Source organism: Trachymyrmex septentrionalis, unplaced genomic scaffold (assembly GCF_001594115.1).
Source record: "Trachymyrmex septentrionalis isolate Tsep2-gDNA-1 unplaced genomic scaffold, Tsep1.0 scaffold175, whole genome shotgun sequence".
Lineage (NCBI taxonomy): Eukaryota > Metazoa > Arthropoda > Insecta > Hymenoptera > Formicidae > Trachymyrmex > Trachymyrmex septentrionalis.
Window position 1 is genome coordinate 157,843 of NW_017304917.1, and position 12,963 is coordinate 170,805.

The 12,963-nt window shown below is 37.0% G+C and overlaps 1 protein-coding gene across 1 annotated transcript in view; it reads right to left on the reverse strand.

Annotated features, from left to right (window-relative positions):
* Positions 1–568: 568 nt before the first annotated feature.
* LOC108746504 (putative U5 small nuclear ribonucleoprotein 200 kDa helicase) overlaps positions 569–12,963 on the reverse strand; it is a 36,369-nt gene continuing 23,974 nt past the window's right edge. Inside the window, exons 6-7 of the mRNA XM_018483320.1 lie at positions 11,516–11,579; positions 569–6,402 (exon numbers count right to left, since the gene is read on the reverse strand). Of these exons, the coding sequence (XP_018338822.1) occupies positions 1,305–6,402; positions 11,516–11,579 (5,162 nt within the window). The 3' untranslated portion in view covers positions 569–1,304. The remainder of the gene's footprint in view (positions 6,403–11,515; positions 11,580–12,963) is intronic.

Sequence of the window (12,963 nt, forward strand, 5' to 3'; positions counted from 1 at the left end):
TTTTATTATTGTTATAAATTAGTCTTAAAGTCATTTAATTTTCATTGTGGACAATTTTAATCTCTGAAATTTTAAAATCTATCTCTTATAGTTTCAACGATATTCACTTAGAAAGAAAAAAAAACGATTCTTTTCAAGAGAAGTTTCCACCCCTTTAACGTGCGACTCAGCCAATATAAAAAAAATATGTACCTTTTATTTTTATCTATAGAACAAAATATTAAAAGCTCATCAAAATCGGGAAAGGGGAGATTTCCCGTGGGGAACATTTCCCGTGTATTTCTTTATAAGGATTGATCTTGAAATAACAAGAAAACTAAAAAAAAATTAAAATTCGATTTTTTGTGGCTTTATATTTACATCACCAAGAATAGAAATTCATGTTTAAAAGTTTGGTAAAAGTCGATTTTTTTATCGGCGCTTTTTTTTATCTATGCTTTAATATCCTGAAATACATATCTATCATGACAAACATTTATAGAAATCGTCATTTTTTACGGTGAAAAATTAAACTTTAATAAAAGTAAAATATGGTGTCAAAATACACATTTACCTAGAAGAAAAAAAATATACCAATACGACAACTACGGGATTTGCTTTATTTAGATGCTGTTTTATTTAGGCGCTAGAATTTAATTTACAAACAGCTGCACAAGGAATCGCGTCAGTTCAAATTTTGATATAATATGTGCTTCGACTGTCATACGCTGTGCAGATCTTTTCAATAGAAGTATGAGATGTGTATATATGCGGTTTTGTAACTTCTTTGACAATTTTTTTTTCAAGGGTTTTGTCTACCTACATTCGGAATTCATCCCACTATGCGACATATGCAAAAGAAGGAAAAGGGCGCGGTATGCGCGGTCGGTCGTTGTAAAAACGAATTTGCGAAAATAAAGAGAACTTGTAACCGTATCAAAGAGATTATTAATAACAATAAGTTATATCTTTATTATAACGTTGTATAATTCTCTCTTCCTCCCTCTCCTTTTCCTTGCCATTCCTCTTTTCATTGATCCATTGGACCACAAAAAATAAGAAAAAATAAGGCGTACAATTTTTTTATTTCACATATGTGCTGTTAGAATAAGAACAATTGAAAGACAATTAAAATATTTGAAATTGAATTTGTACAATAAAGGAAATTATAATTTCTACTAGTACAGATTACTCTGATACTGTTAATAAATAAAAAAAATATTGTATGAATGATATCGTAATACTTTTGACATACCTACATATGGTACAAAAAAATAGTATATACTATATAGCATATTAAGTTTATTTATTAGTTATTAATGATTTCAATCAGAATCTGAACCGGAACTAGCATCTGATTCGTATTCTCCGACGTTGATGATGAACTTGTATTCTTGATCGCAACCAAGATAAGCATCACTCATAAAGTACAAAGTGTAGGAATGCTGACCGGGTGCAGGAGCGACAAAATCCAACTTGATTTTTGCCTTCTGTTGTAACGTCAGACGTTTGATAGAGAGCAAGGAGTTGCTCTTCGGGTCGCCAATCACTACCCACCAACCTTCCTCACGTTTTTGCGGGAAAAACGGCGCGACTACCGGCCCAATTACTTCGTCTTCCCGTTCCAGTTGTACGATCACATTTACTGTGCCGCCACTGTGCAATTTGTCTTTCTCCTGTACTTCATACGACATCTCAATATTAGGATATCGGTTGCAGAATTTGGCCACGTCTGCCATCTGCGCATCCGTTAACTGTAATAGCCGATTTCGATCGTCATCTTCAAGTTCCATGACGTCAAATACAGTTTCCACGCCCTTGTCGGTGCAGCGCTTGATGGTCTCTGCTGTAAAATGCGGCAGTTGTTTCAAATAAGAATCTTTGGACCACATCGCTTGCGTCACCATCTGCGCAAGTTCCATAGCGGCAACGGCAGGTGCTAACCATCCAGAGGAACTTAAGACATCGACGCAAGCTTGTATCAGTCTTACGGCCTTGCTCAATACCAATTCAGTATCCTTTTGTAATTCTGGGCCTAACTGTATCCTCGATAAATGAGCTTGCAGAAGAAGTTGCGCCTTCACATGAGGATCGGCCATTCTAGCAGCCTGTGGAGCATGAGGTAAACGTGCAGCCAAACTTCTTAGTAAATTTTCTTCTCTTTGTCGCACTGGCACGCTCTCATACTCAGCAGCCGCTGAAATAATTTCTAGCAAACCTCTGATCTTCGTCTTGTTATTAAGAGACAGACTGAATAATTCAATAGTAGCGTAATTGATATAGTAATAGGCAGCAATCATTCCGAGGTTAAGAGGCAAGGTATCCATTTCGTCTTCCACGGCGACACATTTAGCTTGTTCTAAATCAGTTAACGTGCTCTCGACCAACTCGGATAGATGATCTGAGAGGTGCCGATGTGTGACACCTTGCAGGCCATAGTAATTAGGATTTTGAGTGAGTCGTCGATACAGAAAAGTCCACGTGAGGTAATCGACCGCGTCTTGTTTGTTCTCGATCGTCTTCGTCACAATCTCCGCGTTGAAGTGATCATGCAACCGGCGATCCAAGTGACTCTCTACTGGTAATGGTTCATTCAAAAACTTCTTAAAAAAATCTTTTTTTGAGCTTTGACACAATAGTACGCATTTGGCATCCTCATCTTCTAACGGACGATTAGCTCGCGCTACCATCTGCAGAACGTCTGTGATCGGATAATCCTCGTAGGCATGTGTCTTGCCATTATAGCACTGTGTATCCATGACTACGACAAGGTGGGAGCTGATAGATAAACCCCAACAGAGATCCCTCGTGGCAACCGCAACTTGGATGGCTCCACTGTCAAATAATTGCTCAACTAAACGACGATCGTCGGTCGATAAACCCTCGTGAAGATAAGCTACACCTTGCGACAAAGTTTCCTTCAGCGTTTTGTCACTCATTCGATCGAGAAATGGTTTAATGTCAGCCTCTTCCGCGTGAAAGAATCTCGAGGGTTGACCTTCAGCCGCCGTGAATGTCAGCAAGTCGATGGCTGTTAATCTCGCTTGTCGACGAGTTGGTACAAATACGATCACCGGTTTATGTGCAGCGTGTCGAAGAATTGCGTTATATACTGGTTTTGCCATGGCAGCTAATCTTGATGCGTTATGGGTGACATTTATACCTTGCACGTGCAACTCCAAAGGTACCGGTCGCACAGTAGGGTGAAAATTAAAGGTTGCAGCTGCCGGTGCACCCAACCACTGTGCGGCGTCTTTGGCATCAGCCAATGAAGCCGATAATGCTATTATTCTAGTAGGTTTGTCAAGCTGCGAAGAGATGTAACGTGCTCGCGAACATGCAACTTCTAGCACAGGGCCTTCTTCACCACCAATCAACTGCAATTCATCCACGATAAACAGCTGGATGTTTTGGACATTTTTCCGTTGTTTCCATCTACGTGATAAAACGTCCCATTTATCCGCCGTGGTGATAATGATCTGTCCTTTAGCAAGTAGCTTCAAATCCGTTCCTGTTTCGCCGCTCAGTAGGACAACCTTTCTTCCCAACTGTTGACCAAATTTTGCTGCCCAATCAGCATAGACTAATTCAGCTAAAGCCTCTTTGCTAACCATATATACACAACGTCCTTCCGGATTCTGCGTCAATAACCTTAGCACTGCAAATTCCGCAATGGTTGTTTTTCCTGAACCTGTGGGTGCTCCAACAAATACATTATCGTCGGAATTATAAATCGCATTAAACACTTGCGTCTGAATTGGATTGAACTGTGGAAAAGCAGAATAGATATTTTCAAATTTAGCATTTCGCAACGCTGTTATCGGCAGCGCCTGCAAATCCAGTAATTCCGTAGGCGGAAGATTCTTTTCAGGCAATATCAGATGTCGAAAGCTTACAGGCAATTGTGTCTCCGCCCCAATCCACCGATCGGATACAACGCGTAAAAAGTATTGTGGCGGCAAAGGCTCAAAGACTGGCACAAAGAATTTAATTACATGTTCATCAGCTGCGTATTTGGCCTTCAATAAGAAATATTCGTGATGCAAAATTACCTCCGAATCTACGTCTTCGACTAAGATCCAAAACGCTTCCGACATACCATGAACTTTCTCATCCCATTGGAAATCCGGTGTGATAGTCAGCACAACTCTTAGAGTGGAACGCGTAATCGGCTGGATATGCGTGGACAAGCCTAGCTTTGGAAATTGATGGACGTATTTGTGAATGGTTTTGCCTAATTTCGGCACGCGGATCAATTCGCCAATTTCATTGGGCCCCAGATCGTACAGTCTCTCCCATGGAAAGTTTTTCTTCTCGATCTTCTTCACAATCTCTTCCGGCATCTTACGGAATTGTCTGAGTGGCGACATTGATTGCCACATCCTGCGATCGATCATCTTACAGATAGATAGGCATTTGTCTGCTAATTGTGCCCACCCACGGAACAGAACTATCTCAAAGATAGCTCTCATGAGACGTGAGGCAGATTGCGTCACAAATACCATATCAGACATAAGAGCGAATCCTTCAAGTTTCAATTGCGAGATGTATGCTTGCAATAGCACATTGACTTTCGCGCTTGGTTCCTCGATGCTCTCTTTCACCGGTATTGGCACTCTTTCCATCAGCTTTTGCAGCTCTAGTTTTTCTTCTTCCCTGACATTTATATTTTTGAACTCACTCGACAGTGAAAACACCCGGAACAATTCTATCTCGCTCAACGTGCGCTTCAGCAACTGATTATACGTAGACATCGTTTCGTGAGTGCAATAATAATGAGATGCTATTCTACCCAATTCGGTCGCCTGAAAATTGCCAGATTTGCGATCGTACTTAATTAAGCCACTACGATCCAATCCGACTGCAGCTGAATGAATTAGATCAGCTCTATGGAGCTCTAATAAAGGATCTTGTTTCAATTTGTCATGACTTATCCCGTATAGATTGGGACAACGAAGCATTCTAATGTAAAGATAAGTATAGCCAAGCCAGGTAACCGCATCTCTGATATTCTGGATCGTTCCTAGCACTACTTCTGCATTCAACATATCGGACATCTTACTGATTAATTGCGATTCAATGGGTAATTGCTGATTTAAAAGCGACAGATAATATTGCAGCTCGCTATGATTTGTGATAAGGATACCCTCGCCTTTAGTATCGTACTGCGGTCGACCGGCTCGTCCTAACATTTGCAGTACGTCTAAAGCGCCCAGCTCTACCCATCTACCTTTCTCCGGATTATACACCTGAGTACCCTTGATAATAACTGTATGAGCCGGCAAATTAACACCCCAAGCTAAAGTCGCTGTAGATACGAGAACTTGTATGTGTCTATCGGCGAAGAGATCCTCCACTAGCGTACGATCCACACGAGTCATACCGGCGTGATGAATCGCAAAACCATATGGTAGCAGATCTTTAAGTTCTTGATTTTTTACTTGCTCTGCTTCTGTTCTCAAAACCTCCATCGACGCGGAACCTTCCCTAAGAAATTGACCTAAAGTATCTTTCTCCAGGCACATGTCTCGAATAGCACGTGCTGTTTTTCCGGTTTCTTTACGTGAGTGCACAAATATCAGTACTTGATTCCTGCCAGCGTGTTCCATAGTCTTTTCATAGACGATCTCATTCATTACTTGGAAACGCTTCAATGCTTTCTTCTCCGTAACGCCGATATACTGCTGTTCTAAAGCTACAGGCCGGAAACTATTGTCAAAATAGAATAGTCCTGTCTCCGGTTTAATGCGCAAAAATGCTGCAACATCTTGATAATTGGGTAATGTAGCCGATAAACCAACAAGACGCACATCTTCTTGAGTAGTTTCGATGTTTCGTATCGTCCTTGCGACCAGTGCTTCCAAAACAGGACCTCTTTCGTCATGCAATAAGTGAATCTCGTCGATAATAATCAATCGTACTAATGATGTAAAAGTTTTTTCACCACCCTTTCTTGTTATAATATCCCACTTTTCCGGGGTACATACTATTACTTGAGTAGCAGCAATTTGTTCTCGTGTTAATTGATGATCACCCGTTAATTCGGAAACAGTCAGATTATATGTTGACAATCGCTTGCGGAAATTGCCGACCATTTCTTGCACCAGCGAACGCATCGGAGCAACATAAATTACTTTGAATTCATCTGCATTGATTGTACCATCAGCATTTATGTGTCTTCCAATTTCTCGCATCATGCACAGCAAAGCTACATTGGTTTTACCAGCTCCTGTTGGAGCACACAGGAGTAGATTTTCATCGCTCTCCAATGCCGTCTGATATAAACGACTTTGTATACGATTCAGCGTCTTGAAACCATCAAAAGCAGGTTGCACATATTTAGGTAATTGCTCAATTGGATGCAGTTTTTCATTATCTGCAAATGGTTTCGGTTTTAGAGCAGGAACGTGAACTTCTTCATATCTGTAATCATTAAATGTTCGAATATTAATGAACGACAAAAGTAATGAAAATCTAAAAAAATATTTATTTATCTAATATCACAAATTAATTTTTGTAAATCATTTTGATCAACTATAAATATTATTTATAATAATTTTTTGACAACTTTATGTAAATATAATGAATCGATCCTCCTGTTAACTCATCACTACTACCTCAAATTATAACATCAAAAGCAAAAAACAATAAAAATTCTAATCAAATCATATTTTGAATAGAATATTTTTCAATAAAACAATATTTACAATTGATAAAATAGATTATAAATTAAAGGTATCAAAAAAACTATCCTCTTGTTTTGGGCAAAAATTAAATCATATTTATATCTATGTATTACTAATTTGATATTTTATTATAGCTGTAAATACAACTAATGTCATTTCTGGTTGCATAATTAATATGCATAATTTATATATATATGTAGATGTAAATGGAAAAATCTTAGAATTTTTTAGGATAAAACTCGGGAAATAATGATTTTTTTTCTTCGACTTTGACAGTTTTTACTCGGATATTTTTTTAACATTTCACGATTTCGACGCTGTATTATTGTTCCAGAATTTAGTTTTTGCACTTATCTGTAGATTTCTGTGTAAAAATAGTTACGAAGATTAAAATACAATATAATGATTAATATAGTATAATGTCGATGACTATAAACAATATATAGTATTGGAAAGAGCATTAGTATCGAAACCATCTTGGCAAGCCTAGAAAGAGATAGAGCGATACTTGGATAATAGTGAATCATGTAATTAAGGGCCCTGAGGCGTTAAATTGATACATCTGTACTCAGTATGTTATTTTTGCACAAAATACACGTAGAAATCATATTTCAAATTTTATTTTGTATGTAATAATTAATAATATAAATTTAGAATTAGCGTACTGTCAATACTTCTGTGATGGTTCCTGTCTTTAAAGAATACACTACTGTCCTCCTTCTCCTGAAATATAATTCGACCAATAGAAGTAGAAAGAGAGTTCTGTGCCTAAATATCTACCTTTCTAGGTCCGTCAAGATGAAAGATCAAAAAGATTTCGCCACAAAAAAATGTAAAGTGCTGGAACTGCGACAGGTTCGGACATGTGTCTACGAGTGCAGAAGCAAGAAGAAGGATAGCAGAGACAAAAGACTAAAGAAAATAAAGATAAGAAACAGTTTGATCGTGAAAAGAAAAAGACTGATTCGAATACTAAAGTGGTGTTGAACAAACAAACAATCAACAATGGATAGTTGATTCCGCGGCGTCGATGCACATCATGCCAGACAAGAAGGCATTCAGTTCATTAATGCCTAAGGCATTAGACTGTCGCGGATAACAGAAGATTGCGAGTCGAAGGAAAGGGAACTATAAAGATATCCACAAAAAGTAAAAGACAAAGTTAGCAAAATTGTGATACGTGATGTATATTATGTCCCGGAGCTAAGTGTAAATTTACTTTCGGTGTCAAAGATAACCGAGAGAGATTATGTAACTTTCAGCAAACGTAACTGTGTAATAACACTAGTGGGACTATCATTGCAATGGCAAATGCAATAAACAATATTTACTGATTAGTGCAACTGATGAATGCAGCGTACAGTTGCAAGAAAAACGATAGTGGTGTGTAGCATATCATAAGAGGTTAGACTATCTAAATAGAAATGGCATGAAACTTTTAAAAGACAGACACGCACGTGACCTTAATTTTGATGAACCAGAAAAGCAACCGTATGACATTTGCCTCAAGAGAAAACAGACAAAACAACCGGTGACAAGGAATAACCAGAGAGCGTCTAAACCGCTGGAACTCATCCACTCGGATTTGTGCGGGCCAATAGAGGCCTTACTTGGAGAAGCAAAATATTTTACCTTGTTTATTGACGATTTTTCACGAAAACTAAGTATCTATTTCTTAAAAAACAAGTACGAAGTTTTAGATGCATTTAAAACGTACAAGGCCTATATTAAAAGACGTAGCGGTCATCGGATCCGGGCATTGCATACGGACAACGGACAAGAATATGTGAGTGGACTATTTAAGGAATTTCTCCGAGAGGAAGAGATACATCAGTTAACGATCCCCTACACTCCACAGCAAAATGGATTGATGGAGCGAAGCAACTGCACTGTGAAGGAAAAGGCACGCTACTTATTGAAATCTTCCGAAAAAGTTCTGAGCAAAAGCAAGCGCGACGATTGTATATCTCATCAATCGTTCGCCAGCGAAGAGGCTTTTTGGCAAAACGCCATACGAAATTTAGTCAGGTGAGAAACCAAAATTAATTGTCTAAGAGTTTTTGGTTGTAGGGCTTTTGCATACGTTCCCAAAAAATTACGTCACAAGTGGGATGAAAAATCGAGATCCTGCTTGTTCTTAGGATATTTGAAGCACACAAAAGGTTATCGACTATACAATGAAAAGACAGAAAAAATCTTTAAGAGCAAGGACATCATCTTCTAAAGATATCCGAGAAAACAGATCGACATTGAAGGCGAAGAAAACAAGTTAATGATATATCCTTTTAGCGGAAGACTTTGAAGATGAAGATCTAGATATTGGAGATGGGGCACGAGTCCAGGAAATTGCACAGGAAGCACAAGAGATACAACAGATGCAGCAAATTCAGCAGGGGCCGAAATAAGAGACAGCAGTTTAGTGGACGGCTATGAAATCCCTGATGAAGAAGGAACACGTGATAGCGATGATCCAACTAATATTGCAAACGACAGACAAGCCGCTCTGCGACGTACAGATCTTCCAAAGCCAAGGCAATGGCTTAATTTCATCACTTTCAAGGTGACGCATGAACGATGGAAATAAGACCCTTCATGTGTAAAGGAAGTACTTACAGGTATCGCATTTACCGTGAAGAACGGCGTAAAAGCCATGCAGAAAGAACTGGACACACTAACAAGAAATAAAACCTGGGAATTGTGTTCTCCGCCAACAAGCAAGAAAATTTTGAAAACACGTTGGATCTTCAAGATAAAGCATAGCATCCTCAAGCCGGATCTCAACGGTTCAAGGCTAGACTGATTGTCAAGGGATAGAAACGGTGCGGGGCATAGACTATCACGAAACTTTTTGCCTGGTAATCAGATTCAACACTTCAAGATGCATGTTTGTTAGCAAGAACTACGACATTGATCATTACGTGATAATGGCATTCCTTAATGGTGAACTAGAAGAAGAGATTTATATGGAGCTACCAGAAGGAACTGTAAAAAAAGAAAATAAAAACAAAGTTTGCAGGTTAAGGAAGGCATTGTATGCATTGAAACAAGGAGTTCCTTTGCTTGGAATCGGAAACTGAATCAAACTTTACAAGAATTAAGATTCAAGCATTCGAAGGTGAATTGGAGCATGTATGTACTAAAAGGAGAAAAAGGAAACATCATCTATCTAATCACATATGTGGACGATCTGCTCGTATTCTCAAATAACAAAACTTTGAAAGATTCTATCATAAATAAACTAGAGAAAAAATTCAAAATGAGAAACTTAGATTCAGTGTCTAGGATCTTGAGTCAATATTCAACGAAACAAGAAGAAATAACGCTGAATCAAAAGGACTACATCGAAGAAATTTTAAGGAAGTTCAACATGGAAGACTGCAAACCTGTGAAAACGGGACATCAATCAACAGCTTAGTAAGAATGTGAAATCGAGTGAAAAAGTCGAATCAAATGCGGTTGAAAATTCCGTATAAAGAAGCATTAGGAAATCTAATATACGCGTATCAAGTCACGCCCGATTTAAGTTCGGTAATATCGATATTAGGTTCGTTTGCGGAAAAACCTGGAAAAGCACATTGGAACACGATCAAATGTGTATTACTATATCTTAAGGGAACAATAAACCTAAAATTAAAATTGAAGATTGTTTCACTTATTTTCATTTTTGCATTGAAAATTCATTTTTAAGTAAAAATAGAAATAAGAGAAATTATCTCCAGTATGACCTTGATCTTAACAAATATTATTCAGGACATGATCCTGAACAACGATTTCACATTTAAGAGGTTTTAGCCGTCAGTCGGATATCTTGCGTAATGCTAATGCCAGTGGTATTGTAAATTTTAAGCCTTATTACTCGAAAAGTACTTTATGAAAAATAACTTTATTGTAATGTTTTGAAAAGCTCTTGAGTTACACCAGTTATTAGAATCTGGAAAGTAGAATGTTTCATTTAAAAAAATCGATGTAACCTAGACCTAAGCTTGGTGACGTCACCCAAGGTCATACTGATAAGATCAGTAATAGATTTTTTTTAACCATACAACTTTTGTCTGAAACATTTTTCTGTAAAACTTATATTTTCCGAGATATTCAAGTTGTTCAAAATTACTTTAGATTATTTATGTGTGAGACTTTAAATCGTATGACACATTGTATTGTATATTGTTTCGACTTTCGAGCGATCTTGACATCGGAATCCGCATTTGTGTATTTCCGCGTGCGAATGTCGAAAAATAGGTATGAAAAACTGTAACGAATTATTGTTGCCTCGATCCGCATGCGCCGCTTGTTTCTATGCTGATCGCGGCGACCAATAGTTATCGGAAATCGATGTGGATTCGCTAGCTCCTCAATTCGGCTGCGTGATCACACAGTTAGTTCGAGCGCGCAGAGCAACGAGCGAGGACACGAGGCGATCCCATTGTACCGTCACGAACTGGCTAATAAATAAGTATCTTTGTCACTGTGTCAGGAGATCGAAGGCTCTCGAACCGGTAACACAGATGTCCCAACCTTTTTTGAACACCCTGTATATGCGTACATATACATTTATTATAGTATAATTCACATAGAATTATTTAAACATTAAATATCTAGCTTCGCCCGTTATAGACATTTAAGTTCTTGTATTAATTTTACTTTTTAATTTTTTAAATAAAAGTATGTACCCTTAATGCTTTTTTCTATCTTTTTCTAAAAAGGGTAAAAGATCCCGCACGTTTCTTATTTTGATTCTCGATCAAATCTTCTCATATTTTGGGAAATTGCAGTTCCAGGTGTCCTGATTGAAAATATCAATAATCGCGACCTCCTAAAATTAACAGTTTTCGAGATATAACTGTTCAAACTTGGTTAATTTATATTTCGGATTGGGCGATATAAAACAATCTTGATCCCACATGATCCTACAGACTTAAAAAAAATGAACCTTTTAACATACGAAATAAAACTGTCATAGTTACATTTCGCTTTGCGATCTCAATTGTAGTTAAAAATAAACAATGAGTAATGTCATATGAATAAAGTTAGTGTGCATACATTTTCCGACTTTTAGCATTATCCAGGTTGAGTAACAGTGGGAAGAATCGTGTGGAACGTGTGCTACTATTAAACTTGGATCGGTACAATGGTCATTGGAAAAATTCGGGCTCTATTGATGATAGTACTTATCATTATTTTACTTATTATTTTTATCATTAATTTCCTTATTATCATTTTTAGCCACACTTGAGATCGTGAAGCAAAATGCAATTATGGCAGCCTTATTTCGCATGTTATAAGATACATCTAGATATTTCTTTCAAATCTGTGGATCATGTGGGATCGAGATTATTTATATCGTCCAATATCCAAAATAGAAATTAACCAAGTTTGAACAATTGTATCTCGAAAACTTATTAATTTTAGGAGAACGCGCCCATTGACTTTTAATTAGGACACTTGGAACTACAATTTCCCAAAATATAAGAAGATTTGATCGAGAATCCATAAGAAACATGTGGGGTCCTTTGTACTGTTCAACTTAACATGCCTCTTTTCTTTAAACAGATAGGATATTTTTTCGTTTCTGCTGTTCCGATCTGAGATAGATAAAAACAGTAATGATAAGTCAAGTGAACAGGAGTCAGTTTTGTATAAAAATACTCATAGAGACTTCTGTAGAAATATTATTTTTATCATACATGCACGCACACACACGCACACGACCGCGCACGCACGCACGCACGCACGCACGCATACCATCAGCGGCTATGAATCTTTTTTAAATTCTTCGAAATAGAATCTCACTTTAAAAAATGAAAAATGTGCCAGTCTTGAAAAAGATTTGAGATTTTAATCTTTAGAGAGAGATTCATTTTTTTTAAAAGTTTTAAAGAATAATTTCAAACTAAAAATCAAATAAATTTGTTTATGTATTTCAACACAGAAATATAAAAAAATTAAAATTGTCTGTTGTCTTTTTAAAAAGTTTTAAATAGAACAATGACATGGTACCTCATTTTTTTATTTGTATATAAAAATATTTAATTAATTTCAAAATATATCAAAAATATATGTAACAAATTTTCAATTTTTTAATTTTAATATTCTTCATGTTCATAATATTTGATAATTTTCTTTAATTTCAAACAAGTAATTACAAACACAATACTTTAAAAATAATTTATAGCTTCCATTCTTATTTTAATTATAGAACTCTGCGACAATTAACTGTAGATTTAAGTTTATGATATCTGATTTCGTTTTAGGAGGGTGAAAAACTATACGAACTAATTATTTGAAAGTATTAAGATAA